The sequence below is a fragment of the Euprymna scolopes genome, chromosome 4 (genome assembly GCF_053919585.1).
Source record: "Euprymna scolopes isolate OS-2025 chromosome 4, ASM5391958v1, whole genome shotgun sequence".
Classification (NCBI taxonomy): Eukaryota; Metazoa; Mollusca; class Cephalopoda; order Sepiida; family Sepiolidae; genus Euprymna; species Euprymna scolopes.
Window position 1 is genome coordinate 14,491,661 of NC_136485.1, and position 21,908 is coordinate 14,513,568.

At 32.0% G+C, this 21,908-nt stretch overlaps 1 protein-coding gene across 1 annotated transcript in view; it reads right to left on the reverse strand.

Annotated features, from left to right (window-relative positions):
• The window catches only part of LOC145266706 (neprilysin-1-like), a 348,933-nt gene extending 327,688 nt beyond the window's left edge, over positions 1-21,245 (reverse strand). The window contains exon 1 of the mRNA XM_080122633.1: positions 20,404-21,245. Within this exon, the coding sequence (XP_079978759.1) occupies positions 20,404-20,560 (157 nt within the window). The 5' untranslated portion in view covers positions 20,561-21,245. The remainder of the gene's footprint in view (positions 1-20,403) is intronic.
• Between the last annotated feature and the right edge of the window lie 663 nt (positions 21,246-21,908).

The window sequence follows — 21,908 nt, forward strand, 5'->3', positions numbered from 1 at the left end:
ACCGCAAATCGAAATCTAATTCATAAAACTTACTATGTCTCCATATAAAAATTTATCCCCCCCCCAAACTTAAAGTCGCAGAGCGGCACTAGAGGCCTCAAATGATTATATTTTTTATGGACCGTTTTTTCATGGGTCTTTAGACGGTTAAAATAGATTTAAGGGGTCAAAATTGAAAAAAAAATCGTTATACATTTTGTACATTCATGTTTATTTATTTTTAATCAGTTAATATGCGTGTCACGATGGTACAGTGGTAACGTCACCAGCTTTGAATGCTACAATTTTGCTTTTGGTTTCGATTCTAGCTGAAGGCACCTAAATACATTTTTTTTTTTTTACTTTTAAAATCACGACTATAATAATATATATGAAATATGGATAAATTAAATTATCATACTTAAGCGTATTTTACGACCCCCATCCCCACGCTAGTAATTATTGAACTATCTCAGCCCTGCATTTACCTTCTTAGTTTCATCCGTGTTTATAAAACTATTCATATGACATTATTAATGGCATAATCACGTTGAAAACACGGTTCTCAGTAGGAAAGCGAAGTTAAGCGCCGTTGCGCCTGATCAGTACAGATGAGTGTCCGTAAAGGAATAGTAAGTGTTGTATGTGAGAAGCCACCGACATCGTCCTGACATCGTCCTGACATCGTCCTGACATCGTCAAAATTTCTGAACAGGATATGTATGACTCTAACCGTGCGCTAATTTCGTGTCCATAGATTGAACTGAATTAAATGTGGTTTAAGAGACTTACTTCGTTAATCTAATATTTAAGCTGCATATCAAAAAGAGTTTTATAAGAGAGAATTAAAGGTTTGAATTAGAAACGTCTCAGTGCTAGAATCGGTAAGAATTATTGTCGTTGCGGATTGTTTAAACTTTCTAAAAGAGAACTACCCGTCCTTATGTAACTTGCAGTGGGCGATACGTTGATCGAAGCGTTACTGATATAATACAATAATGCAATCATGATATTTTACACATGGATCATTGGCTGCGCTTGTTAAAATATGGCTACAGCGTCTATCGACATTTCATGTCGGCTTTGAAATCATCTGATACTCTATACGAAAGAGACAGACTAAACTAGAAATGAATAGCGGACGAGGAAACGATTGTGATGAGAAGCCACGAGATGCCGGAAAAATGTTATTATGCCATTAAACTGTTTGTCGCTAAATGAAATTGACTCAGTTTTTAACTTTTCCGAATGGGGGAAAGGCGTGTGTTAACAGGGCGGTAAATTTATACCCGTATATTTTACATCCATGATGACCTTGCACTCTTATATATAAAGTTTAGTATTTTAGGTATATATATATATATATATATATATATATATATATATATGTGTGTGTGTGTGTGTGTGTGTGTGTGTGTGTGTGTGAGTGTGTGGGTGTGTGTGTGTGTGTGTGTGTTTGCCCATACAAAACATAACGAAATGTTAAAGAGAGAAAATGCTGCCTATATGTCCATGCGTTTGTGTGTCTGTATATATATTATAAATATACCTAATTATGTGAGTTCGTGCCTTATAGACTCCAAAATGATTGGACTGTTTTTTTGAATTTCACACATATGTACCTCATGTGCCTGGAAGTGTTTTTAGATAGGTTTTGTATTGGAATACCTCTGATAAGTACCAAAAAAAATCGATAATCGACGAAATCTGATTAAAGAAGAAACAATTCAATTTTGGTCAACGTTAACACTTTTATGCAGCCTACCAGCATAATTGCATTCAAGAACTTTCATCACCGCACAAGCAGAGTAGCTCGGCCTATAAAATCAACAGTAGATTCTTTGATAAGACAGAGGAGCGTTCAAAATGTACGCTTCTGTTTAGAGTATAATTGGGCCATTGTACTTGACTTTTGCATGTTAAACTTAATTCAAGTCATTATATAAAATAAAAATAATTTAATAAAATCAACAATAGGTTCTCTACAGTGCAATGTAGACAACAATGAATTATGGACTAAGTCACTATCGGGCGGCATGTAAAGCTTCTTTCCTAATGACAGGCAATCAATTGATTTGATTGACGAATGAGTGATTTCTCCGATTTCGATGACAATAAAAGTATTAGAAGTTTGGAACATTTGTTAATCCTCCTTGAATCCCGAGCAACATTGGGTCGAACCGTTAGTATATATATATATATATATATATATATATATATATATATATATATATATGTATGTATGTATGTATGTATATATTCATTAATGTATATATATATTCATTAATATATATATATATATATATATATATATATATATATATATATATATATATGGATTAGAAATAGTTAAGTTTATACATACATACATCTGTATTGTATGCATAGGCAATTATAAACTTTGGTATATTTAGGTATAAATATATATATGTGTGTGTGTGCGTGTGTGGGGGGTTGCACGTAAAATTAAGTATGTGTAAGATATATGTGTGTGCGGGGAAGGCTTTTCTTTTAAACATTATTTAACAATATATTATTATATCATTTAATAATATTAAATAATATATATAAACATTATTTGTGTAATAGTACGGAAATGTATGGAAAATTTTACCCATAAATATCTTTATTTGATAATCACCCCTGTAGTAGATGGATTCAGATAGATCCAAAAGTATGAGGGATAGTTTCGATTGACACAAATTAGAAAGAATCAAAACAAAACATTTTATGTCTAATTTATAGCAATATATAAATATATGTGTGTGTGCGTGTGTGCGTGTGTGCGTGTGTGTGTGCGTGTGTGTGTGTGCGTGTGTGCCTGTGTGCGCGTTTGTGTCAGTGTGTGTGTGGTGTGTGTGTGCGTGTGTGCGTATGTGTGTGTGCGTGCGTGCGTGTGTGTGTGTGCGTGTATGTGTGTGCGTGCATTCATATATTAATGCATTTATTAACAAAATTTAATAACGAAATATTATATCTCATATGTCAGCTTTCGATATTTACTTCAACAGCAATGTATATATATATATATATATATATATATATATTTAATGAAATACATTAAATAAAATATATTAGATAAAAATTGAGGAATAAAAGTTATATATAGCTTTATTATATAATCAAAATATTAATGAAAAAAGGGTGAATTAAGAAAGAAGGAATCTTTTTAAGCCATGGCATTTCGAAGCTAAATGCTCCCCATAAAAAGAGGAGAAAGCACAGAGCTATACAAAATGCAGATATAGATAAAACTAGCTAATTACAATTTATATGTGAATGAAGGAATTGGATAATATAGGAAAAAATGACTTTAAGAAATATTTTAAGTCGGTACAGTATATAAGAGTAAATCGAAATGGTAGTGTATATGTAGGTAATAGTAAAAAAATATTGCTATGAAATAATATCATTAAAGAAGAACAAATGATAAAAGAAAGGAAAAGATAGAGAAGGTAGACGAGAAAGTAGAGAAAGAAGGAAAGGATATAGAAAAAATAAATAAGGAAAACATAAATGCATTTAAAAATAAAACAATATGAAAAGTACAAAAAATAGGATCCAAAACTTTTTAAAATCTAGATTTAAAAAAAACTTTTAAATATTTTTTTAAAAAGTCAAAAAAAAAAAAATAAAACATATTTATACAAGTTCAAGTGAATGTGGGATCCTGGAAAGCGAAGAATATGGCAACAAAGTACAAATGTGTGAATATTTATATGATGCTTTTAGATGAGGACTTATTGTTTATACTAATTGTATTAATCGGGCTATTGTTCTTATCGTCAGTGTTTTTGTGCAACGTTTCTCATAACTAGAACCAACGTGCCTGAAGACGATCGAAAGACAATCCGAACAAAACGTTGCACAAATAACATTCAAGATGAGACCAATAGTCCAACAATGCAAGTTATAGAGAATTATATTTGCTTGCTGTTCTTAATAGTGTGTAGTTTATCTTATCTTAAGTTTTGTTTTGTTAAAGATATATTCTTTGATAACATAATTGCATTATATATGCACGCATATATATATATATATATATATATATATATATATATATATGTGGGGGGGGTGAAAAGGAATCCCCTAAAGTGATTACTATGAATTTTCAAATATAATATCCAAAAATACAGTGAGAAACATAAACACTTTATTTTTTGTAATGTTAATATTGAGGGGTGAATCTCTATACCCACGGACACACACACACACACACACACACACACACGCACACATGCACACACACGGACGATTTCAATTGTTTTTAAATCACGTTCCACCCCTAATAAGGCATATCGCCACTTGGACGTAAGGGGATTCTAGTTGGGATCATGCCTAGGAAAAATTAACAAGATGTTGGTTTACGTTACATTTAAATTTCTGCATATCCGTACGAGCAGGGAAGCAGGAAATTCCAGAGTCTAGCTGTTCTAGGGGAGAAACTATTAGAATAGAAACTTTCTGGCATTTAGGGACTTCAACAGTGAAGGGGTGAAATTTTATTGCTAAGCGAGTTTGTCGGCGATATGTACGTTGAAGACGCACAACTGCACGAGTTCATCAGAACACATTCCATTAAAATATTTGTAAAACAGGCACAGAGAGGCAACATTGCGGCGTTGCGACAGGGGTTGGGGGCAGTTGACAATGCGGAAACTATTAGATTGGAGAAACTTCTTTAGAGCCTTTCCAAGAGGGAGAGACTAGTGATAGATACACCTGCCTAAATATGGCAGTAATACTCTCTACATGGGCGAATGTTGGCTTTGTAGAAGTACAGAATACTCTCAGGTGTGAGTAGTCTTCTAGCTCGATAGAGGGAACCCATCACCTTTGCAGCAGCCTTCGCAATGTCCTCAAAGTATTTTTTCTGTATTGCCTGAGAATGTTAAGTCGATGAATTTGAAAGAAGAATTCTCAAGTAGGGCCTTAATTGTCATGGATATCGGTGGTTGGAGAGGTTTCTTGTAATTGTTAAAGGCAAGCAGCTTAGTCTTACGGGCATAAATGTTACCATTCATTTATGGCCCCATTCCAGAGATAATAGTGGTCCGAGGATCGAGCCTCGAGCCACTCCCGTATTAATCTTATGCTGTTTGGATGCACGGTTATCAATGACAACTTGGATAGTCCTATTGTCTAAGAAGGATCTAATTATAGTTAGTATATGTCTAATTATATCATACGATTTAATTTTCATTAGCAGCCTTGGTTTCGCGCCAGACATTGTCAAGACCTTGGATATATCTATGGTTATAGCGTTGGTTTCGCCCGGCTTATCTATTGTATCGTATATGCGTTTAGAGATGACTGCGAAAATATCTGCAGTCGAACGACATTTCTAAATCCATATTGTTTGTCAGAGAGAAAATTAGCTTTTGCATTTTACTGATTCCGATACAATTATTGATTCCGATTCCGATTCTTTATTTGTTTTCTAGGATTTAAGTACAGCGTTCTTCTTTTTTCCACGATTACCGTAAAAACACATCTTAAATATGCATATATTTGGTCAACCGAAAAAACATACTTGTGGATGATGATCTATAAATTTTAGTTTTATTGGTAGTTTTTACAATAAATATTTACTATCTTTACTACCATCAGTAGAAAATGTTGCTTTGCATAGACCCCTATAAAAAAGACAATGAAAAGAATCGTTTTAGCATCGGAAAACGAGCGCAAGTTTTCCCGATTCCGATACCTCCAAAAGTTCCGAATTTTCCGATTCCCGCTTCCAATGGATCGTCCCGACACAAATATATATATATATATATATATATACATCACATATATATATATGCGTGTGTGAGTGTGTGGGGGGGGCGAGTGTGTGTGTGTGTGTGTGTGTGTGTGAGTGTGTGTGTGAGTGTGTGTGTGAGTGTGTGAGTGTGTGTGTGTGAGTGTGTATGTGTGTGTGATCTACTAAACCGATAATCATTAATTTCCTTTTTTTTTATTTTATTTTTTTTTTTTTTTATTTTTTTTTTTTTTATTTTACCTACGTCCACCCCTAACAAGGTATATCGCTTCTTCAACACAGGGGGTTACTATTGGGATCATGCCTGTGAAACATTAAGAAAATGTTGGTTTACGTTACATTTAAACTTCTGCATATCAGTACGACTAGGGAAGCAGGTAGCAGGAAGGTAATTCCAAAGTCTAGTTGTTCGGGGGGGAAGAAACTATTAGAATAGGAAGCTTTCTGGCATTTAAAAACCTCAACAGTCAAGGGAGGAGTTTTTGTTGCTAAGCGTGTTTGCCGGCGATATGTACGTCGAAAGGGCACAACTGCAACGAGTTCATCAGAGCACATTCCATTAAAATATTTGTAAAACGGGCAACATTAGGCGGTGGGACAGGGGCTGGAGCTCAGTTGACCTATTATATTGAAAACTCTTTTTTTAGCCCTAGCCAAGAGGGACAGGCTAGTGGTAGATGCACCCGCCCAGAAGTAGCAACAATACTCCATGCATGAACGAATGATGGCCTTGTAGAGGTACAGGATACTCTCAGGTGTAAGTAGTCTTCTAGCTCGATAGAGGGAAACTACCTTATTTGCAACAGCTTTCGTAATGTCTTCAATGTATTTGTGCCAGATCATATTGCCCGCAAATGTAAGAATGAGGAGTTTGAAGGTAGGATTCTCAGGTAGGGTGCTATTTGTCATGTATATAAGCGGTTGGAGAGGCGTTTTGTAATTGTTAAAGGAGAGCAGCTTAGTCTTACTAGTATTAAATGTTACCATCCATTTGCGACCCCATTCCACTATGGTCTGGAGGTCATTTTCTAATATATAATTAAAAGATACAGTGAGTAACAGGGGCACGCACACACACACACACATACGCACACACACACACACATATATATACACATATATACACATGTGTCTATATGTGCGTATGGGTGTGTGCGTGTGTGTGTATTAATATATTTTTATGGAACCGATCATTATGAATTTTTGAATATACAGTCTTGACGAAACACTTTGTAATGTGGACACGTTTATTTTTTAGAAAAAAGTATATTTAATTGGCTGCACCATCGCAAAGCTGCAGCTCACCTAAAAAAAATCCATACATAAAACTAATTAACGTATTAACGTATTTTTGAATATGCATTCAAGAATTACAATAAATTATATGGGTCCATCATCTGCTTTTTTTTTTAAGATAAATTATGGAAGTTCATTTATATATTGTTTTTTTTTAATTTTATATATTAATCGTTATAAATTTTGAAATATATATTCACGAGGATACGGTGAATAACATGTCACATTACCATTTTCGTCATCATATATATCTATAATATAAAACTGAATGTGTGTGTGTGTGTGTGTGTGTGTGTGTGTGTGTGTGTGTGTGTGTGTGTGTGTGTGGTCACGAATAGGCTCCTATGTGGTTGACTATTTTAAAAAACTGATTACATATAATGATAGAAGATGTATCAAGACACAGGAATGGGTATGTTTGATCTGGTAGAACGGTGGTTTATTAAAATTGTGGGGTCTGCGTTCGCGCCTGGTCCACAAAGTATGGAAATAAAAAATTTAAAAATTAAAAAAAAAATGTTTACAAGTATTTTTGATATAGATGTACATAAGAATACTTTGATAAGTATGTTTTAACTTAAATAGAGATGGTATAATTAAATTGTGGGGTCTGAGTTCGCGCCTGGCATCCATAGAATGGAAATAGGCACAAACTTTAATAAAGACTTTTCATATCTATCTGCGTAAGTATACTTTGATAATTATGTTTCAGTTTGAAGAAATATGGTATCATAAATTATGAGGTGTTCGTTCGTAGAATGGAAATATGTCACAAAGTTTAACAAGGTTTTTTAATGTAGATCCACAGAATATTGTGATAAGTGTTTCAGTGTGAACAGGTATGGTATAATAAATTATGGAGTTTATCTATTTTATTTTTACTTTCATCATATTTTGCTTTGGTTTTGATACCTCCAAAGTCGAAGCTATCTGTTTACAACCCTTCCTTTTCATAATCTATCATACTTTCATAAATCAGAGTCCATTTTCTGTAGGCTGTTTTTGAACCCAGTCAACGACGGGTACTTTTGCTAGTATATATATATATATATATATATATATATATATATATATATATATATATATATATATATATATATATATATACTAGTAAGGTGATCCGACGTCGTCTAGGATTGAATGATGATCAAGGAATGTTTTACACTCCAATTTTTATTGTCATCGAAATCTGTCAAATCACCCATTTTTCAATCAAATCGATTGATTGCCTGTTCAGGACCCGTCGCGGTACACCGGATGAAATTCACATGCCTCATGCAGTGATTTACTTCACAAGACATTATAGTCTGCATTGCACTGTAGAGGACCTGCTATTGATTTTATAAATTTTATTTTACATATAAAATGGCTTGAATTTAATTTTAAAATGCAAAACCATTCTTTTGTTGTGCTCTAAACAGACACATTCACTTCGAACGCGTCGTTGTTATATCTAAGAACTTACTGCTGATTTTATATGCCCGGCTTTACTGGTCGTGCAGTGATAGATGCTTGAATTTTAGTTTAATATGAAAAAGTAAAGTATCATGGTGAATTTATGCTTTAAACACAAACATTCATTTCGAACGCGCCACTGTCATATCAGAGAACTTACTGCTGATTTTGTATTTCGGGCATTTCGGCTTGTGTAATAATACAACGTCTCCAATGCACTTGTGATGTTGGGCTGTGTAAGGTGTTAGTTTTGGTCAAAGTCGCCTGTTTCTTTTTTTATCAGATTATTTATCATCGATACTTATCGAAGACATTCCGATACAAAATCTATCTATGACAACTGCCAGCCACATAAAGTACCTTCATGTGAAATTTCATAAAAGTCGTCTCCGCCGTTTTCTAGTTTATAGGGAGCGAACTCACAAATACACATAGACATACACACAGACAAAGTTCCTTTCATACAAATATATGTATATATGTATATATATATATATATTTATACATACATTATATATATATATATATATATATATATATATATATATATATATATACTATTATATATGTGTGTGTAATAAGTTATGGAAATATATTTACATGTATACGTATATATAAATATGTATATATATTCAAAAAGGTCCAGTTTACAAATGAAATAATTCTGTAAATTTAGTATTGATATTTATAATACAATCCTAACCAGTTGAAAAGGCTCAATATTCAATATAGAGCATTGATACAAGAAATTCACTCTAAACTTTGTACATTAGAATTCACAACAATTTATTATCCGGCAAGGAATACAAGTTAAAAACTTAAAAATTTTCCTTATTCCATGGAGTTTCAAAGAATGGTTTTTATAGGCAGAGAAAAGTAGTAAGCAAAATAATATTCATAATTTAGGTATGGTTTTGCATGTTAGCATGTTAAGATAAAACTACGATATAAGAGAAAATTTGTATAAAAGTTGATACTAATATATGACTTAAAGTCCAAGCATTATTGAAGAAAAAGTTGGTATATTTCTTTGGGTTGAACCACAGTTTTCAATATTAATTTCATCATGAATTGACTTATAAAATATAAACAGACGATGGTACTTAGAATCACATAAAAAAAAATATACGTTTTAATTCAATTCTACATTCCTTGAATCATTCTTGAATCAGATTTTTCTGTTAATGAACCGAAACAGCGTTTACATACATAAAATCAACTGCGTGTAACTGTGAGTGTGCCTCGACTTTTTATTGTATAATCATACATACTCATATTTCTATGCATGAAGATATAAATGCAGCGATTGAAATCGCAGCGTAAAATTGCGTACATATCTTGCGTTTCATTTGTCGGTTGTGTATGTGCGTATGTGCGTGTGTGCGTGTGTGCGTATGTGCGTGCATGCACACTTTTGTTATCATATCTAATTGCTTATTAACAACATTTTTAAATAGGTTAATGGCATTAAAAATAACTCTGGACGCAAATGAACTCACGACGGTTTCTTTTTAATAATATGAGCGAGAATACCCGTACATGTGTTTATTTATGCAAACCTTATTGGCTACATATGTGCACACATTTGTCAGTTGCAATTCATTTAGAGAAGCAGCGCTTTCAGGCCAGCTATTTTAACTATGAAACTAGATTTTAAATCGACATTCTTTTATGCATAGTCTCTGATCTACTCAGGGGGAATAAAAAACTAGGAAATATGACTTTTTGGAACGTTCCTCGTATTATTATTATCATTATTGTTATTATTATAATAATTATTATTATTATTATTAGTAGTAGTAGTAGTAGTAGTAGTAGTAGTAGTAGTAGTAGTAGTAGTAGTAGTAGTATATTTGTGCTTTAAATCAGTCTCATAATCACCCAAATCCTTATAATTAAGATAAAATATATAAACATTATAAGATATTGAGAAGGCGAAGAATAGTTAACAAAACCTTTAATTCCTAATTTATTGGTTATCTAGAAACAAAATAAAAATCAACATCTTTTTGCAATAATGTCTTCTACGTTATGTGTTTACAAGTTAATAACATAATTAGGTAAGAAAATTAGGTTAGTTGCTTGCGTGTAAAATGGACGTAAAACCCTTGTCGTTGTTGTTGTTGCTGTTGATGATGATGATGGTGGTGGTGGTGGTGGTGGTGGTGGATGTTGGTGGTGGTGGTTGGGGTGGTGGTAAGTACAAGACATAAAATTCAGTAATTTCATTTAAATAACGGTAATTTGTAGACTAAACACCCAATTGGGTTCACATTTTGACATGTCATTTGAAGGTTAGTTCTAATAAAAAAAATCATAGATATTTTTTATTAGTAGAACCATCGATATATCAAGTCCGGAACTTGTTGCATTATATGTTATAACTAGGTTTATGACAAGAGCATATTCTTTTCATTATTTAGACTCTCGAGTATATATTAGTTAATATCTTATATGATTTTTTATAGAGTGATGTGGTTCTAAATTGATTAACTGTGTCTGTGTCGAATATATACTCGAGAGACAAAACAATGAAAAGAATATTATCTTATCATAGCCTCAGTTATAACACAAGAAATACGCAGTCCCCAAAATTTGTACATACTATAAAAACCCAAACAGCCTTTTTTTCCTTTTTTTATTTACTCATTTCTTTCGAACATGCAGCCAACACAAAATGTTCTCCTGACAGAAAAAGTATCTTTCTTTTACTGAAACATTCTCAGATTCTTTGAACTTTCATTCGGTATATACTTAATTTCACATTCTTAACAAAATTCTCAATAAAAAATTATTATTCCGTATGCATAGACTTTGACATTATTCTTTTTAATATGGTTCTATCTTATTATTATTATTATTATTATTATTATTATTATTATTATTATTATTATTATTATTATTATTATTATTATTATTATTGAGCAAAGGAGATAATGATGCAAGTTTAAATACAAGCATCAACCATTTCAACGTTTATCTTTGAAATATGGATATGCATAAAAAAACTTTTTACAAACAGAAATTCGAACATGGGACAGATAGTTTTCAATGTATGCATCTACGAGGTGTACTTGGGTGTCCGTTCAGCGACGTATATATGCTTCACTGAACACTGCATGTGGAAGTTCATAAAAATATCTTATCAACCTGTCGAGATATTTTTCATCAGAGACCAGAATTAGCTTTTATGGTCATCCGCACATGCGTTGTTTAGTGACGAAATATAATGGAACAAGTGATTAACGATTTGAATGTTTCGGGCCTCAAAGCTGAGAGAAACTCCTAAATAGTGATTTTGTTTAATAAAGAGTTGTTATGTAAAGACCACATACACTGCGCTGTTACTCTTAACAGTTTGTTTTTTTTTACTTATAATGTTTACTTTAATAGTTATCACCAAATATATTTTTATTTAACAGTAATGAAAAAATATTTAAAGCTTAGAAAAGGCAATAAACGGCCAATAAAAGGCCAAACTGCTTCAAGAATACTAAGTTGTAACATTTTTACTAAAAATTTACTTTTACATTAGTGATGGGACGATTTAAATATTTTCCCGATGCTGGACTAAATTCCTTATTCCAATACAATTACCGATTCCGATTCTGATTATTTATAAATCTATATATTTAACTATATGATCATTTTATATATTTATATGGGCATATAAATGATCATTTATATGGTCATTTATATGGTCATTTTATATATCTTTATGGTCATATAAATGACCATCTATATGGTCATTTTATATATTTATATGGTCATATAAATGATCATCTATATGGTCATTTTATGGTCATTTTATATATTTATATGGTCATATAAATGATCATCTATATGGTCATTTTATATATTTATATGGTCATTTATGTGACCATCTATATGGTCATTTTATGGTCATTTTATATATTTATATGGTCATATAAATGATCATCTATACGGTAATTTATATGGTCATTTTATATATTTATATGATCATATAAATAACCATCTATATGGTCATCTTATGGTCATTTTATATATTTATATGATCATATAAATAACCATCTATATGGTCATTTTATGGTCATTTTATATATTTATGTAGTCATATAAATGATCATCTATATGGTCATTTTATAGTCATTTTATATATTTATATGGTCATATAAATGATCATATATATGGTCATTTTATGGTCATTTTATATATTTATATGGTCATATAAATGATCATCTATATGGTCATTTTATGGTCATCTTATATATCTATATGGTCATATAAATGATCATATATATGGTTATTTTATGGTCATTTTATATATTTATATGATCATATAAATAACCATCTATATGGTCATTTTATGGTCATTTTATATATTTATATGATCATATAAATAACCATCTATATGGTCATTTTATGGTCATTTTATATATTTATATGATCATATAAATAACCATCTATATGGTCATTTTATGGTCATTTTATATATTTATGTAGTCATATAAATGATCATCTATATGGTCATTTTATATATTTATATGATCATATAAATAACCATCTATATGGTCATTTTATGGTCATTTTATATATTTATATGATCATATAAATAACCATCTATATGGTCATTTTATAGTCATTTTATATATTTATATGGTCATATAAATGATCATCTATATGGTCATTTTATATATTTATATGGTCATTTATGTGACCATCTATATGGTCATTTTATGGTCATTTTATATATTTATATGGTCATATAAATGATCATCTATACGGTAATTTATATGGTCATTTTATATATTTATATGATCATATAAATAACCATCTATATGGTCATTTTATGGTCATTTTATATATTTATATGGTCATATAAATGATCATCTATATGGTCATTTTATGGTCATCTTATATATCTATATAGTCATATAAATGATCATCTATATGGTCATTTTATAGTCATTTTATATATTTATATGGTCATATAAATGATCATCTATATGGTCATTTTATGGTCATTTTATATATTTATATGGTCATATAAATGATCATCTATATGGTCATTTTATGGTCATCTTATATATCTATATAGTCATATAAATGATCATCTATATGGTCATTTTATGGTCATCTTATATATTTATATGGTCATATAAATGATCATCTATATGGTCATTTTATAGTCATTTTATATATTTATATGGTCATATAAATGATCATATATATGGTCATTTTATGGTCATTTTATATATTTATATGGTCATATAAATGATCATCTATATGGTCATTTTATGGTCATCTTATATATCTATATGGTCATATAAATGATCATATATATGGTTATTTTATGGTCATTTTATATATTTATAAATCTTTAAATATTTAACTATATAGTCATTTCATCCGGATTACCATGAATGTACATATATCTTCACAAACGTAAAAACACACTTGTGAGAGGCGATCTATTATTTTTTTTAATTTTATTTCACTGAAAGTTTAAAAATCAATTTTAAAAAAGTTATTATTTTAACATTACTACGAGCAGTGGATATTTTTGTATTTTAAAAAACTTAATAAAAAAGATAATCGCTTTTGGCATAAAAAAAAAACAAATATGCACAATTATTTCCGATTTCGATGCCCCAAAACGTTCCGATTTTTCTGATTCTCGATTCTGATTAATCGTCTAAACAATAATATATGTATATGCGTATGTGTGTGTAAAATAGTAAATAGAAAGTCACAATTAAACAAAAGGTTTGCATAATATTTCCAGAACGCACTGCTTAAAAATTAATTATAAGTTTGCTTTTTTTTATAATTAATATCAAATAAATAATCAAAATTATAGCGATTTTTGTTAAATGCACAATAAATTTTTTGGCACTTCTTATAAAAGGAAAAAAAATTCGTAAAATTTGGCCTTAAAAAAGACAATCTGACAACCCTGCAAGATACACCTGAAGAAAGTCGGAGATTAAATTAACCGAAATGCTGTGCAAATAACACTAACTTTCAGAACAATAGTCCGAATGATCCAAATAATACGATCAATCCTCATCTAAAAAATTCCGAACTGTTAAAATATTCATATTCACTAAAGTTAATCCTCAGAAGTTGAAGGATATTCACAAATATTAATGGCTTGGAATAATTCATTTCAATAAAATTTCAGTTAAAAATATACCTCTGTGGTCCTTAGAAACGCTACCATGTTTCTGTGTCTCTACTTTATTTTTTTGTTTTGGTGCAATTCTAAAACCGTTGTGTTTTCCAGGGTAAGGTAATTTTACGTAGAACGCATATTATTCATTGTTTTATTATTTTTCTGATGTAATTTATTATTTGGTGGGCTATTGCAAATGTATTTACTTATTTATATTTACTTGTCTAATTGAGGAGATTTGCATTTTTTTAGTGAAAGCGTTTTCTCAATATTTGCCATTTCTTATGCATATAAAAGAAAAAAATTGAAAATATAAATCACAAAAGAACACACATGTACAATTTGTGTTCATACATTATGTATACATTATGTATTAAGTTGACTGAAAAAAATCGGATAAGTGTGGACCCACTGGTCTTCTGTGTAATTTTGAACACCCAGTTCACGAACTATTTGAAGAAATGAAATCGTAATTGCGAATGTTTGTTTGAATTTTGCAAAGAATGTGTGTATTTTAGCAGCATTTTTTCATTTAAGCAATCATATTTTTTTTATTTTTCGAGTTTCCTTATAATCTTTTGTGTGTGTGTGTGTGTGTGTGTGTGTGTGTGTGTGTGTGTGTGTGTGTGTGTGTGTGTGTGTGTGTGTGTTTAATGAATATAAGTTCTATATGTATCAAAAACGTTTTCTATTCTTCATTGAAGCATCACTAGGTGAAAAAGCAAACTAACAAAATACATTGGGGAAAAGAAAGGAAAATTCAAAAAGTAGCTATGAAACATGAGCACGAATCAGTTAAAATGTTTTTTTTTTGTAGATTATGTAAAACCCATAATAATATTAAAGCTTTTTTAAAATTGATTTTCATCCTAAACAAGCGACAGTATGACTTTGATGTAGAGGCTACAATTTTAGATACAATTTGCAGATATGCTATTATGTAGAAAGATGAGAAGCAAGATGACTGCTTATATTACACTTAAACTTCTGCATGTCAGGACAGCCAGGGAAGTAAAAACCTGGGAGGGAGTTCCAAAATTCAGCAGTTCGAGGGAAGAAACGATTAGAGTAGAAAACCTTCTGGCATCTGGGGATCTTGGTGGGAACTTACTGCTTGTCGGGTTTGCCTAAGTATTTACGTCGTGGGTTACAAAGTCTTCTAATCCGCCAGAACATTTTTCATTAAAATACTGGTAAAACAGGAAAAGGGACACAACATTTCGTTGTTGGGGCAATAGTTGGAGTTTGTTTGACAGTGCGGGACCTATTAGGTTGGCGATTCTAATACAATTTTATCTGGTAACACAGACTCTGGAATTACGACATTTAAATTGTAAACGCCTTTCTTAAAACACGGGAAAAAACGTTCTCTCGGCGTCATATTGAATTTACGTACGTTTTTCACGGCTATTCTTCAGTAGTTCAGAAGACGAAGTGTAAAGTTCTATAAGCACTTTATTAGTGAAATCAATAAGAGTTACAGAAATAGGAAAAATAGAGAAACCCTTTAGATCATGGCATTTCGAACCTAAATGCTTCTAATTACTATATATATATATATATATATATATATATATATATATATATATATATATATACCACGCCCCTTTAAGATTCCCTAAGGATAGACACTGTATGGGAAGTATAAGCTAAGAAGAAGTCAATTTGGGTTCATGAAATGTTTACACCTTCTTGTTGCGCAAACACTATGGATTGTCTAATGCCCACACTCGAATTGAGCGTTTATTAGTTCTTAATTAACTTCACTCTCGTGGCAATTGTTTGGTGACCCGAAGGTACAGGCATAGCAAATAGAGTAGCTGGGTTCAAATCTCCCGACTTACTGGAATTAGCAGCCCACACTAATAATTGTGTAAGCATGGTACACTAGTGTCTGGTCTGTGGGTATAAAAGAATATATATATATATATATATATATATATATATATATATATATATATATATACACCCAGGAAGTAATGCTATTTTTCACAATGTTATATATATATAAAATATTGTAAAAATTGGATAGTGATGCTATTTTTCAAAATATTATATATATATACACCAGGTTAGACAAAAGTAGGAAGACCATTGTTTTCTAGATAAAGAAATCACAGGAGACATTTATCTCGAAATTAAAAATAAATACCTTTTTACTGTTTACTTAATTTTGGCTCACCCTGTGTATATAACATTGTTAAAAATAGCAGTACTTCCTGCTTATATATATATATATATATGTGTGTGTGTGTGTGTGTGTGCGTGTGTGCATATATATATGTGCGTGTGTATATATATATATGCATATATATATATATACATGCATATGTATATACGCACACACACTTATATATATATATAATTTTCATAGCATATTTTGTACAGATTTTCAAATAACAACCCATTTCTGGGGAATGCTTTACCTTTATTATAAATATGTTGCTCTATATGCGTTCACCTTCTAACTCTAATTCTCAACCTTTTTTCTCTTTTACTCTCTAGTTTTACTCTCTCTCTCTCACACACACGTTTACTGTACGCACACACACACACACACACACACACACACACATATATATATATATATATATATATATATATATACATATATATATAATAAATATATATATATAATTATTTTGTGTATACGAATAAAATGTTCTCAATACGTAAGTAAAGCTAGGTAGTATTAAGTTATGAAGGTATACATATGCTTTTAGGCAGACAATTCGCAACGCTGATGAAACGCAGAATATTGTGTGTAGCTTGATTTCTAAATATTTTTATAACTAATATAAGGATATGATAAGCTACAGCAGGAATTGGGATAGGTCTGATTGTCACAACTATTGAATTTCAAAAATGCAATCTAGACACTTTAAAATTCTGTTTTAAACTTGGGAAAATGCCATAGAAATGTATAGAATGCTACATATTGCTTTTGGACTATTTTGCATGAATCGTACATCAGTTTTTAACTGGCATAAGAGATTAAAAACAGGCAGAGAGTTTGTGAGGGATGATAGGAGATGTGGAGGAATAAGAAAGTCAGAACACCAGAGTTGATTGGAAAAAAATATATATGGATAAGCACCATTATGTGACAATAATTGCACAGTTTGACGTCAGTGTGGAAACTGTACACAAAATTATTTACGAGAAACTGACGATGCTGAAGATTTGCGCAAATTCGGCAGTCCACAACTCCATCCTTGTCACAGGCTATTTGACCAAGATTGGCATCAAGACAGTTTCTAACCCTCGCTGTATTCCAGACATTGCTCCTTGCGACTTTTGGTTATTTCTTACGCTCAGGGAAAACCTTAGAGGCTATCGTTTTGAGACGAGAGGCTGTAATGAGCGTCATTGACACGTTCACACAAGAGGACTTCCATGGGCTTTCCAGAAATTGTTAGAACGGCACAACAAGTGCATTGCAGCCGGGGGAGATTACTTCCGATGGAATTAAAGTTTCATGTGTCTGTTATCAATAAAAGTGCTCATACGAAAAAAGTCTATAAACTTATTGAAGGCACCTCATATATCAGAATCGGAAATTTAGTATAGAATTAGCAATTGCATTGGAATCGGAAAAATATTAGAATCGTCCCATCACTAGTATATATGTGTGTTTGTGCGCGTGTACGTGCGTTTTCCTAAAAACATAAACATACGTTTATAATGTATATATTCAATAACGCCATCTTAAAATTGCAACGATTTATTAAGCTCAATGAAAATGGATTTACCCGTTCAGAGCATATGCAACTTAATTAAACATTTGAAAATCACAAGAATATTATCTTAATTCACATTCATATTTTCAAAATTACTGCGTAAGTAAATTTTTTACATAGGCAAATTATGCGGTCACATGTGTGCATGCATGTTTGGTAATTGTCTTATTTATTTATTTTATTTGTCTTATACATCAGTCCAGACCAACACTGAAGATGCTGCAGCGTATAAAATGCTTATATAAACAAAAATAAATATAGAATTATATATATATATATATATATACATATATATATATATATATATATATATATATATATATATATATATATATATATATATATATATATATATATAAAATATTATAGCTGTACTTCTCATTGGACACTATTACATAAAAAAAGTATGGGGTATAGGATCAACTCGTGTAAAGCAGACATTACAAGGTCCATATATATATATATATACATATATATATATATGTATGTATATATATATGTATATATATATATATATATATATACATATATATATATATAAAGAGAGAGGGGGTAATATATAGATAGATATATACGTGCAAATTTATTTACCAAAATTGAGAGACTTGTATTCTCTTAATTATTTTCGCTTTACTTCTCATTCTTCCACTTCTTTTCCATCTCTCTCTTTCTCTCTTGCTCTCTCTCTCCCTCTTTCTCTCTTGCTCTCTCTCACTCTCTTGCTCTCTCACTCTCACTCTCTCTCTCTTGTTCCCTCTCTCTAATCCTCTATTCTTTTTGCTATAACTTGTATATCTACTTCTGTCGTCTTCTTCGCAATTACCTGCCCTTTTTATTATTTGAAAGAGAGACGAAGAGACAGAGAGATAGACAGGAGGAAGGACAGCATCTGCTCAGAATCTTCATGCCCGTGTGTGTTCTTTTGTGTATGTGTGTGTGTGTGTGTGTTCTTTTTTGCGTGTGTATATGTGTGTATTTGTGTGCGTATGTGCGCGCGCGTGTGTGTGTTTTCTTTTTCTGTACTGCCGATTCATATTATTATGAAGCGGCCGCGCACTTGCCAGGTCGAACAAGCGAATGAAGGAACGAACAAGCGGCTTCTACTGCTGCTGTTGTGTAAAATGGTAATGCCAAAATAAATGAATGAATTTCTCATTGAATGTATGAATGAAATTGCTAATATAGAACAGATGCTATTAGAGTAAATGTGGAATGCATCTGGGTGTATCTTGTAATTACATTAAATTACTTCCTCATCTTCTCGAGATACGATAAGAATGTTGGCACAGTAGTTTGCTGGTAAAGTACTAGTGTTGGAGATATGAATAGAGACACAGGTGGCGACAGGTAAGCAATGAGAAGAAGAAGAAGAAGAAGAAGAAGAAAAGAAGAAGAAGAAGAAGAAGAAGAAGAAGAAGAAGAAGAAGAAGGGATTGGCCGTGGTATGGGATGATTTATGAATATTAATTTAGGGAGTTATTGTTTAAAGTTACGTAAACTCTGGTTATGCAATATTTTTTATTTTAGAAATCAAAGAGAAGATGCGGTTTGAATAAATACAGACAACAGAGAAGAAGAAGAAGAAGAAGAAGAAGAAGAAGAAGAAGAAGAAAGAAAGAAAGAAAGAAAGAAAGAAAGAATAGATTAATAAACAAAATTGCCGAGGAAAATAAGAATGCAATTATAACGGTAATAAAAAGATGCAAGCGGAAAAAAAAACAATCAACCATGCAACAGGTATTCAAAAAGGTAGATAACAACACTGCGCAAACAGTTTTAACAAATAAGAAGTGCATAAAATACTGCAAAGGAAATGATAAAGACAACGCGAAGAAGATGGGCTAATCGTTATAAATATGAGATATAAAACTTGTAAAATATAACAAGATGGAAAATACACCCAGGTAGATGCAGACAAAAGAATCACACGCGCACGCAAACGCACATAAGATGACGAAGATGATGCTGCGAGACACGCATGCATTTAATCGACAGTAAAGTGAAGCACCTACCTGAATTGACAGCATAACTGATGATGGTCACTGAAAAGACCACGCTTAGCAAGATGGTGATCCCCAAGACAATAATCAATCTCTTTTCTAAAATTGTTCTGCCGGCCCAGCATCCTGAAACTGTGCCTTTAATTTCGACTGTACCCCCCGTGCACATTGTTTAACCCTTCCACGACCGAACAAGGCCCGTCATAATCTGGTGGCCGGAATGAAGAGAAACGGTCGCTGTTCACAGTTGTCACTGGTGTTCTTGTGCGGCGCGGAAAATAACGATACGTCTTCTTGACGGGAGTAGTGAGAGAGGTTACGAAAGACGAAGGCGCGATGATGAAAGGAGGGAGGGGAGAAGAAGGAGGAGGGAGAAAGAGGAGAAGGAGGAGGTGTAAAAAAAGAGAGGGGAGATGGCCGGGCAGAATATGCGTATGCGGGAGTTGTGTAACTCGAGGATCAGCCTGCTATGACGGTGCGTTCTACACTGTGTGTTCAATGCGTATGACACGGTGGGACTGAGGGTGGCGTCGGCTATTGATTGATCGTGCGGCGGCAGTCGCTAGAAGCAAGTGCTTCTAAGCTCTTCGCAAAGGTGAGCTTGCGTTTTCGAAGTAAGAGTGCACGTTGAAATTGAGAGGAGGAAAGAGGAAAGCGTGTCTCTCCGAATTGCTGAGTGACAGTGTGAACGTGTGTATGCGTGTGAAAGAAAAGCAGCGTGTATGTGTGTGTGTGTATGTGTGTGTGTGTGCGTGTGTGTGTGTGAATGTACATATGTATGCATTGATGGAATGGTCGGATATGAGTGCGTCTTATAGTCAGTGCGAAGTATTTCTAACGCAGTGTACTTGCACAAAATAAGCACGAAGAAATCAATGCTTTATATGTTTCCTTTAGTTCTTTGATCACACATACACACACATATACACACATGCACACAAGCACACACACACACATATATATATTTACATATATATATATATTTTTTTTTTTTTTTGCAATACGTTTTGATAGTTACGAAATTGCATTTTTACCTAAATGCGAGTTGGGAATAATTTCCCTTTAAGCAATTTCGTACCCCCACAAGGGGAGCGGTATATATATATATTGTTTTTAGATATAATTATCCACTGGCACGTATTTCGTCGTTAAGACTCATCAGAGTGGCTGAATCTAGTGAGATTCGAATTCGGGACCCCACAGTTTATATATATATATATATAGTAATTTACGAAAATATATATAGCAATTAAGCTACGCAGAATATTTCGCGTTTCATTCTCGTGAGAATTCGTCAGGCTTATGCCTGAGATGAGAATTCGTCAGGCTTATGCCTGACGAATTCCCACGAGAATAAAACGCGGAATATTCTGTGTAGCTTTATTGCCATATATATTTTTATAACTTACTACCTAGCTCTACGTATGTATCGAGCACTTTGGAAGCAAATACTGAAAATTTACGCATAAAATTATATCTTTCTGTATAAATTTATGTGATAAATGAAATAGTTATCT